The sequence below is a fragment of the Didymella exigua genome (genome assembly GCF_010094145.1).
Source record: "Didymella exigua CBS 183.55 unplaced genomic scaffold M421scaffold_77, whole genome shotgun sequence".
NCBI lineage: Eukaryota > Fungi > Ascomycota > Dothideomycetes > Pleosporales > Didymellaceae > Didymella > Didymella exigua.
Genome location: NW_022984851.1, coordinates 42,369 through 52,784, shown reverse-complemented (window position 1 = coordinate 52,784; position 10,416 = coordinate 42,369). Strand labels below are relative to the sequence as shown.

The following is a 10,416-nucleotide window of genomic DNA, read 5'->3' as shown; positions in this document are numbered from 1 at the left end:
GGTGTAAAAGGAAAGGGCAGGGTGTACTACGTTGTACAGCAGTAGAGATATGAAACTGTGATACGTGGTACAAGAGAAAAGACTCCAAAACCGTGACAGCTTCTATCTACGTTCATTACCCCATCCCTTGGAGGAGTGATTACAGCAAGACCTGGTAGCGCCAGCGCGATTGTTGTCCCCGAACTACCTGGTGCGTGCCGCGCCCCGGTCTCGTAAGTCACTTTTCCTCAGCCATATCTTACAACCTGGACTAGTAAAGCCTAGTGTACTAACCTGCCATACAATTCACGTAGACCCTTTGATTACTCGGCCAAGAACCGTCGTGACCATGAGCTGCCAGTCTGCAGTGCTGATAGCTCTGGTCATATTGCCGCTCGCGGCGACAATGGTATCATTGACGCTGACGGGCGCGAAATCGTCCCTGCGTCACTCGAGAATAGCGTTTCCTTAGTAGGGCGTACAGAGTTCTCTTCCCTGTTCGGGAGACAGGTAGTCGACGGCGGTGACTATTCCTGCGGTCCCGACCGCCCTTGCAAGAACAAGGCCTGTTGTCCCAAGAAGACTGGCCAGTGTAACTACGGCGAGGAGTGAGTCCTTCTTTCACTTGTGCCAGTCGCGTGGCTCGTTGGACGACATCCTTCCTCGCGTTTGCTGCTGCTATTGTTCTTGAATGCTGACTTCTCTCCCTCTTATAGAGCCTGCGGCACATCTGGCATTTCTCCCAACGAGGTATGCTGGTCCAACTGCGAAGCGAAGGCAGAGTGTGGCAAGAATGCGGCTATTCCTGGTCAAGAGTGTCCCCTGAATGTCTGTTGCGGCAAGTGGGGGTTTTGCGGAATGACAAAGTATGTACAGATCCAGATGCCAGCGGAGCGAACAATTTTTAACGGTTGTGAAAAACAGGGACTTCTGCGACAAAAAGGACAATGGAGCCACTGGCGGATGCCAGTCCAACTGCGATCAGCCAGGTCCTAAAAACAAGGCTTCTGACCAACTCAACCGTGTCATTGGATACTACGAGGCATGGAGACATGACTCCAAATGTCAGGATATGGTCAGTATTATTCTCCCCAGCATTGATTGTCTCCTACTCATCGTAAAACAGGGCTTGAAAGACATACCCGTTAACTCCCTAACTCATCTGTACTTCTCCTTTGCCTTTATTCAGCCAGATCTCCAGATCGTCGGCATGGACAACCTGCCCGACAAGCTATTCACAGATTTCACGAACCTCAAGAAGAAGAATCCCGCCCTCAAGATGGTTATTGCCATTGGTGGATGGACACACAACGACCCGGGGCCTTTGCAAAAGGTATTCAGCAACATGGTCAGCACCAAAGCGAGCCGATCGAAGTTCATCGGCAACCTCATGTCCTTCCTTCGAATGTACGCTTTTGACGGTGTCGACTTTGACTGGGAGTACCCCGGTGCGGACGATCGCGGTGGTGTCCCTGAGGACGGCGAGAACTTCACCCAATTCCTCAAAGAGCTTGATGAGGAGAACAAGAAGCAGCCCAACAAGTACATTGTTTCTTACACGGTGCCAACAAGCTTCTGGTATCTGCGCCACTTTGACCTCAAGTCAATTGAGTATACCGACTTTGTCAACGTCATGTCATATGAGTAAGTGGTTCTCTCCTCATCCCTTCCTGTAATTTTCCGTAACTGCCCTGATTCCCTTTATACCTGCATCTTGGCTAATACAATACAGCCTTCACGGGGTCTGGGATCGTGATAATCCAATCGGTTCACACATTTACGGCCACACCAACCTGACTGAGATGAGCCTGGCATTTGATCTCTTCTGGAGAAATGACGTCCCAGCCAGTAAGCTGAACATGGGTCTCGGTTTCTACGGTCGCGCGTTCCAGCTGGCTGATCCGTCCTGCAATAAGCCCGGTTGTGTTTTCAAGGGAGGCGCCACTAAAGGAGCGTGCAGTGGTGAGTCTGGCATCCTGAGTTACCGCGAAATCATGGAAGTCATCAAAGTCAACAAGATCAAGCCTGTCCATGATAAGGAGGCTGGTGTCAAGTACATTACCTGGAACACTGATCAGTGGGTGTCATACGACGACAAGGAGACATTCAAGCAGAAGAAGGATCTCGCAGCCAAGCTTGGACTCGGAGGCTATCTGATTTGGGCCATCGACCAGGACGATGCCGAGATGTCTGCTTTGTCTGCCGTACTGGATCCCAAGCCCTTAGGCGACTTCAAGTCTACCGACAAGAGTGACGAGAACTGGACAGGCACCAACGAGATGTGCTACGTAACGAGCTGCGGCGTTGAGAACTGCAAGTCGGGCGAGATCAAGATCACGGACCAGAAGTGCGGCAAGAAACAGAAGAGCACTCTTTGCTGTCCCTTGTCGGGAGCCCCCGACCCCAAATCTTGCACATGGCGCGGAGCCCAGGCTAATTTTTGCAATGGCTACTGCAAAGACGACGAGGTCATGACGCACATGAGCAAGTATGGCGGCGGCAAGGACTGCTGGGATGGCCAAATGGCGCACTGCTGCGAGAGCTCTCTGGGTGAGAAGAACATCTGCAAGTGGCGCGGCGTTGGCGAACAATGCCACAGTGGCGAACTCCCCCTGACCTTCTCCGGGACCGTTCTCGACATCCTCGACGATGTGGCCAAAGTCATCTTGAGGGTTCTTGGTCGCACGCACCCGCTCGCAGCTCTTACGGGTCTAGTTCTGCTGGAGGTCCTCGAGGAGCTGGATATTGACACCCAGAAGCTATACTGCTGCCCTGAAAAAGAGGTTGAGAAGTGGAAAAACTGCGCCTGGTATGGCAAGCCCGGCAACTGCTTCGATGGCCATTGTCCCGACATGAAAACGGTGCAGATCACCGACTCGTACTTTGGTGGTAGCGAAACCTGCGGCATCCACACAACCCGCGTCCGCACCTTCTGCTGCGAATCGGACGGTGAGCCCCTCTTCCTGCCCGTGGACCTCAAGAACCTTTTCGAGCACCCGCCCGAAGGCGGTTCCGACACGGACTTTACTCTCGAGACAGACAAGACGTCGGACGGCGGCAACGATGACCCTAACGATGCCGCGTTCCAATTCGTGGTCCTTGTCTCACCAGAGGCGCTCCAAGTTTCGCTCGACAAACGTGACGGATCCCATTGGGACGTCTTTGACTGCAATGACTCGGTCTCTGAGGGCGAGCATACTGTCCGTATGGTCTGCAACGACCACACCCCAGACAGCAACTGCCACAAAATTGGACTCGGCCATGGCGTCCCTGGAACGATTCTCCAGATGCCCAAGGGCTGTGGCCCAGGTAAGTATGCCGTCGCCAAGGGCATGACACCGGCCCCTGGCAGTGACCACGCCAAGCTCCTGCCCCGTCGTCTGTCGCACCTCGCCAGCCTCGAGCCTGTCGTCTATGATTTGACTTTTGACTACGATTTCCACCGAGTGCCGCGTGGTCTTGGCAACACCCAGATGCGCATTGATTACAGCAACCAAGAAGATTATTGGGAGAACATCGTCGCCGGATCCGTGAGCCGTAAGCGAGATGTTCAAGGTCGCAAGAGGCTCGCCAAGCGCACGCTCCAAGACGTTGGTGGGAATCACGTGCGCTGGCTCGAGGAAGAATTTCGCGACGACTTCCACTTCGATAAAATTGCCTCGCGGGACTTGCACGCGCGGTGGTTTGGCAAAGACATCCTTGAATGGCTGGCGGCCCTCGTGAAACCCGAGATTAAACGTGAGTTCACGCACAAGTACGACGACAGCATCACGGCAAAGTTATTTGACGAGGCATGGGACTGCCCCGGATCAGTAGAGGGCGTCAACTACGATGGCCATCTGCTCGGCCAGGCCGTCCTCGACATCGAGGTCGAGTCCAGCTTCGGCTTCACCCTTATCGTTGAAAGTCTTACTCTGCCGCTCAACCTCGACAAGAGCTACTTGACCTTCTATAACAAGGGAAAGGTCACTGGTGTTGTCACCCTCGAGGCCCTTGCCCGCGTGACGTACGAGAAGAAGAAAGTCATTCTCAATCTCCCATTTCCCGGTGCATCATTCAAGATTCCCGGAATTGCCACCATCGGCCCCCAGCTTACTGTCGAAGGCACCATCGATGCCTCCCTCGGCATGGCTGGCTTGATTGAGACCAAGCTCGAAATTGCCAAATGGGAAGTCCGTCAAGTCATGCCAGATACTAATTCTTATAAGCCCGAGCTCATCGACAACAGCAAACCAAGCCTCGATCGCACGGGCGACTTCTCAGGCATCAAAAAGCCCGAATTTTACGCTGGTATCACAGCTTCTGGAGATGTCACCTTTAAGCTGTCAGCTGCTGCCGAATTTGGGGTTCGCTTTGTCGATAAGTGGAATGTTGAGCCGGCCGCCGTTGCAGTTGTCGGCGAGGTCAAGCTCACGACTAAGTTTGCAGCGGGCATCTCAACAACGGGCACGTGCCCCTTTACCTACGGTCTCGACGTCGGCGCTCGTTTGTTTGCAAGAGCAACGGCGCCCGGTGAGTTTAGTTGGTCTGGTGGCGAGATCAATCTGACGGACCCGTGGGAAAAGACCATCATCAAGGGCGGCACCTGTCCCAACCTTGGTCCAGTACCTTCGAAGAGAAGACGCCGGGGTCTCGACCATCTCCTCATCGATGGCCGCGCTGAAGACGAAGTTGTGACTAGGAACACGTCGAGATCAGGAGTTACCGAGCCTACCCGCAATTTGGAATCCATACCCAATGTCGGCGCCAGCCTGCACACGAGACACATCGGCTCTCACATGTCATCTCTGGCTAAGAGAGGTGCTGTATACGGTCCAGCATTCAGCATCCCCGCCGGCGAGTTCTTCTGCCCTGCTCTCGATAGTGACGAAGGTATCACGTGCGAGCAAGCATACGATGCCCTGGCTGCGAGCAACCAGGGCGGCATCTGGCAGGATGTGAAGCGCAAGAGGGATGTTCCGACACCGACGTCCACTATTGATGAAAACGCCATCGCTGCGCATCTCCATGCTCATCAACGGCGGGGGCATAGCCATGGCGTTCACGCAGGAAGCGAGCTACTGCACATACTGGCCGAGAGGTCGGGAAGTAGCAAGCCGGTAAGTGCATGTGAAAGGATTTGTTACATCGAGGACGACTTTCCTCCAGGCGGCGAGCTCAAGGGCGAGGATTGGGGCTGGGTCGATTCCAAGGACTGCGGCAACTTTGACTTTGGCAGTCCCTTGACGGCACGCTCCGCGGGCATTTCGTATCATACGGAGCACGTCCTCGAGGCGCAGATGATCGACCTGTTCTTCCAGCACCTGGAGGCTACGAGAGGCCAGCTTGCCGACCCCGATCTGAGTGCACCCCAGGGACAACAAGTCTCCTTCTGTGGCTATGTCAACGCCCTGTGGGATGTGGCCCCTTTTGCGTGGCCCGGTGTAGCCACGCAAGGCGGCGCCGGAACACTTTGGAATCCCATCATGCACGTTGCGGCGCAGTTTCCGTCAAAGACATTCAAGAGATCCGAATTTGTCGCCCTCGAATCCGCCATCAATACGCCTAGCAAGACTGGTCCATGGGGAAACAAAAAACCTTGGGCAGATAACACTTGGACTAGAGATATGGCTACATATTCAAAAGCCAGAACGATTTTCTCAAGTCTGCGTGCCACTATGGGCTCTCGTATTTACCAGAGCCACCAGAAGATCCAGGGAATCATGGTAGCCCAAACAGACCGTATAGGCGATGTACTTGACGTCCTCGACACGACTCTGCTGCCCAACCATACGCCCGCTGGGTTCCGGGCATGGACAAGGCAGGACCTCAAGACATACTGGCACAGGTTCATGAAGGCTAAGTATACCACGATGCAAGCCAGGACTAACCTTCTTGTCAATACTTGGTTACCTAGAATGAAAGCTGTGTATGTCACGCAGGCGGAGAAGGACAGGTGGAGAGACGCGACAAATGACTCGCCGGCAGTATTAGTCGAGAAGAAGGAACACCGAGATTTCATCGCGGCTATTGAGAAGTTTGACACAGAATGGACTGCGCTACCTGCGTGGACCAATCCCCTATAGTAGCTATAGCATTGCAGTAGTATAATTCAAACCATTGTTGTTATTTATATTACTCTACCTTATTAAGTCTATTTGTTAGAGTGCCTAATTATTTACGCAATTCTTTTCTAAGTACAAGTTATATCTTAATATAGATAATTGCTAGTACTATGTGTCTGCTTTACACATCTTTCTTGTTACTTTAATTCTATATAGAGTCCTTATTAGGCAGATTAATCTCTTAGAAGCCTAATATAAATAGTAAGGCTTCTAGCACTTAATAAAGAGCTGTTGAAGTCGTACTTTAAGCAAGGCTCGTAAGCACTGATTCTATTGGTTCTTGGGGATGAGTAATGGTTCTAGAACAGTAAGGGTAGACGCCTGGGTGAAACACCTAACAACGACTGGGGGTAACGATGAGTAGTATAGAGTAGACTATCTAGCTTAAAGGTTAGGTTAAGATTCTAAAGACAAACTTAATTAACAAGGTTAAACACAAACTATAAGAGTTGTGTTCCTACTTGCTATATACTAACAGTACAAGAGTGCTTGTTAACAAGCGACTAGAGTTAGTCTAATAAGATGTAAGTGCTTGCTTGTTAACAAGCAATGTCGTGTCATGCTCGTTAACGAGCAGTCACGTGTGGTCTGCTCGTTGACGAGCGCTTACGTGAACAGGCCTAGAGGCCGCTTCTCCACTCCACGCTAGTGAGTCTAGGGTCTAGTTAGTAGTTACTTATGTGGTGCTATTCTTTTGCATAAGGATTGTAACACTATTCCCTTTCCTTCTAGGGTTTGTCCTTAAACTACGTGACCTAAGTTCAGCGTTACATATAATCTATTGCCCCTGCATCTTAGTAGTCTGTAAGTTAAGATGTCTTCTTATACCTGCAACATCTGTCTTGCATTAGAAATCTGTTAAGCTAACACTTCTGCTAAAGTTCCCTGCAATTATTGTTTCTTTAAAGGCTAAAAGTGCTATATTATGCTAGGTAGTTCTAGTTGTCTAAAGTGTGTAGAGTGCACAAAATCTAGTAAACTATATGTAAATATGTCTTAGGTGTTGTTAGAGAAAACTTGTAAAGAGTATTAGAAAAAGGTAGAAAAAGATAAAACTTTATTAGCAACTGTAATTGCATAGTTATTAAAAAATAAGAAGATTCTAAAACAGGCAAATGATTGCGCGTAGCAAAAGGCGCTGTGTATAGCAAATGAGATGGTCAAGGCTAGAGAGTTAGATCCTGCTAAAGAGCTAGACTATCCTGTAGCTTCTATTGGCATTTATGCCTCTCCTGCAACGTAGGGCGCTCTTAGGCTTATTAAAGAGTCTGTTGCAAACTATAGTACATATGTAACTGCCTGGTGCAGTGTCAGGTGGAGGCTGGGATCAACAATTGTATTGCTATCTGTTGTTGTGTTGTGATGATTTTGTACAGAGCTCTTAGCTCTAAGGTAAGTGCACTTGCCTACTAGGCAGTACCTTCTATAATAAGAAATTATATAACTTCACCTACGTAGTTACACACCCCTTAGCTAAGGTGCTAACTAAAGCTAATCTCCCTTATTCCTGTTCTATATTATATCTATAATTGTTACCCTATAACTATGCCTAATACTATCCTAATACTAGTAAGTTAAGCTTGCTAAATTAGGGTTATTATGTCCTTTAGGCTCTAGTAGGTAGTTCTTAATATCTTTTAATCTAAGCTATTAGATAAATTTAGTATACTTCTAGCGTACAAGGATCTTAGTAAGTCTATTAGCTAGTATAAGGTTAGTTAGCTTCTACTAAACTAATATATATCTAGCTACTACCTCCTACCTAAGCTAATATTAGTAGATGTCTACATAACACAAACGTATAAATAGCTTATCCTTGTGCTTAGTAATAACTCCTACTATCTACAGGTTATTGCAGAAGATTGTTAGTACTATCTCTAGGTTAAGCTTAATGTGCTTGAACAGTTAATTCTATGCCTGCAGCTTGCTGGCTGCTGTTAATAGAGCTAGCAGCTCTGCCTTGGTGGTTGATTCCGTGACGGAACGTTAGAGTGTCGCCTTCTAGTCAATAGGCATACCGTACATCATAAAAAGATATCCCTAAGAGCTGCGCCGCGTTAGCAGGTTGTCCGCAAAGGCTGCATCAGAGGCACTATAGAATAGTGGCTCTGTTCCAGCACCCCCTAGGCTTAAGCCTGTGTATATTGTTGTCAGATGCTCGTACTGTGAGCCAGAGTATGTGCTTAACGAGATCTTAGGTGGTATGATGATATATTGATGATCGTGGCGATGGTGTTTCTGCCGTGGCGTCGTGCTGGTTGCTACAGGATTGAAGTGGGGGGGAATTAGCGCTGTTCGCGGCCGCCGGTGTGCGGGCCAATCAGGAGTTGCCAGGTCTCGCTTAATCGACCTGGCAACTGCTGATTGGCTGCACGACAGGTCCCTGCTCGATTGCGCAGATCCGACCTCTCGCCGCTCGCTCTTATCTGACAATTGTGCGACTGCTCTAATCTCTATATGCACTGATTGCTAAATGCTTCTAGCTAATCAAGTACTTCTAGACATAGTACGCTGCGCTAACATGCTTTTAACCTAGATTCTATAGATATTAAGATAATTTAGAGTAGGCTTGCGCAATATTAGGCTAAGTGTATGTTGTAATGTAGGCTAGTAATCTAACTAACTCTAATATAGCTTTGTGCGCTGTTTGTCCAGCTCCTCCTTGCTTAGGCTGATATTTCTTTCTACTAGCAGTACTGCTAGATATTTTGTGCTCTCTTAAGCAATGTTGTATTTAGCTGCTACCTTTTTAATAAAGCTGTCTTGCATTAGCTAGATCTTCTTCTAGCTGCAATCTTAGATCACGTGTATGCTAAGGAACTATTTCAGCTCTCCTACATCAGGAAAAGTTTTTCTGTTGTCGAAATTAGGAAATTGTGGCATTATACTATAGGCAATAGTAGGACTTATAGGCCTATAATAGTTATTTAATATGTATTTAATGTCTAGCTAATTTCAAGCTAACAGCTCTAACAGTCCTAACAGCTATAATAGCCACAACAACTCCTAATCCTGCTATAATAGTAGCTCTGCTTAATAAACTATACTTTTATTATATTAATATACTACTAAGTCTCCTCTTTAAAATAAGCTATTAAATACTATTATAGGCCTATTAATAGAATAGTTATTAAGCGTAGAAGGTTTTAAGCTTAATGTTCCTTGCTAAGACACTATGTTAAGATTCTTTGCTAGGGCTCTAGCAGCCTGAATGTTAGAAAATACAAGAATATTATTCAAGAATAACGTACCCCACGGGCGAGTCGGACACACGGGCGAGTCGGACACAGGGGCGAGTCGGACACTTTTGCCAAGACCCTACCAAAACACCCTTACTACACCAATGCCTCTCCACAAACGCCAGTCAGACGCGTTAAAAGAAGCTTAGATACAGCTTGCGCTTTAAGCTCTTAAACAAGAGGCGACTCTCTCTCTACGGCGCGCTGCAGCTATCTATAGAGCAACCCTACAGACACTAAGCGACTAACGCGCTGGACGACCTTCACGAGTTAATTCTATGCCCAAATCACAGAGCCTAACCAATACTAAGGAGCAGGTGATTGTTAATTATATACTTAAGCTAGACGCGCGAGGATTTTCCCCTCAGCTAGCAGCTGTGGCTGATATGGCCAATTCTTTGCGCGCTGAGCGCAGTCTGGGCCATGTTGGCCTAAACTGGCCTAGTACGTTTGTTAAGCGCTAACTAGAGCTTAAAGTGAAGTTTAATCGCAAGTATGACTACAAGAGAGCCCTCTGCAAGGATCCTAAGATAATCTAGGGCTAGTTTAGCCTAGTAGCTAATATTAAAGCCAAGTATAGCATCTAGGATAACAACATGTACAACTTTAATAAGACAGGCTTTATAATAGGCTAGATATCTACTAGAGCAGTTGTTATAGCTTTAGAGAGACAAGGACAGCTAAAGCAGGTCTAGCTAGGCAATTAGGAGTAGATAATAGTTATTAAGGGCATTAATGCTAAAGGGTAGGCTATTCTGCCCTTTATTATCTTCTAGGGCTATAACTACCTCTTAAACTAGTATAAAGAGGATAATCTACCCTATAATTAGGTTATTAGGGTCTCTAAGAATAGCTAGACTACTAATAAACTTAGTCTTAACTAGTTAAAGCACTTTAACACGTATACAAAGGAGCGTACTATTAGCAGCTACTATCTACTAGTTATTAATAGTTATAAGCGCTACAACTTACTAGATTTTAAGGAATACTACACAGATAACAAGATTATTACTGTATATATGTGTAAAGAAAGTAGGGGAAGGACTAGACTACTTTCTTCCTAGTCTAGAAGGACCTAGACAAATCTAGACTAG

General features: G+C 47.7%; 1 protein-coding gene across 1 annotated transcript; it reads left to right on the top strand.

The window, feature by feature from the left end:
• Positions 1-99: 99 nt before the first annotated feature.
• M421DRAFT_78601 (glycoside hydrolase family 18 protein) lies at positions 100-6,044 on the top strand (the record flags this gene model as incomplete). Its single annotated transcript, XM_033597415.1, has 6 exons — positions 100-212; positions 294-587; positions 696-845; positions 904-1,054; positions 1,106-1,623; positions 1,712-6,044. Coding segments are annotated over 6 exons (5,559 nt in total), but the record flags the coding sequence as incomplete, so codon positions are not given.
• Positions 6,045-10,416: the final 4,372 nt, after the last annotated feature.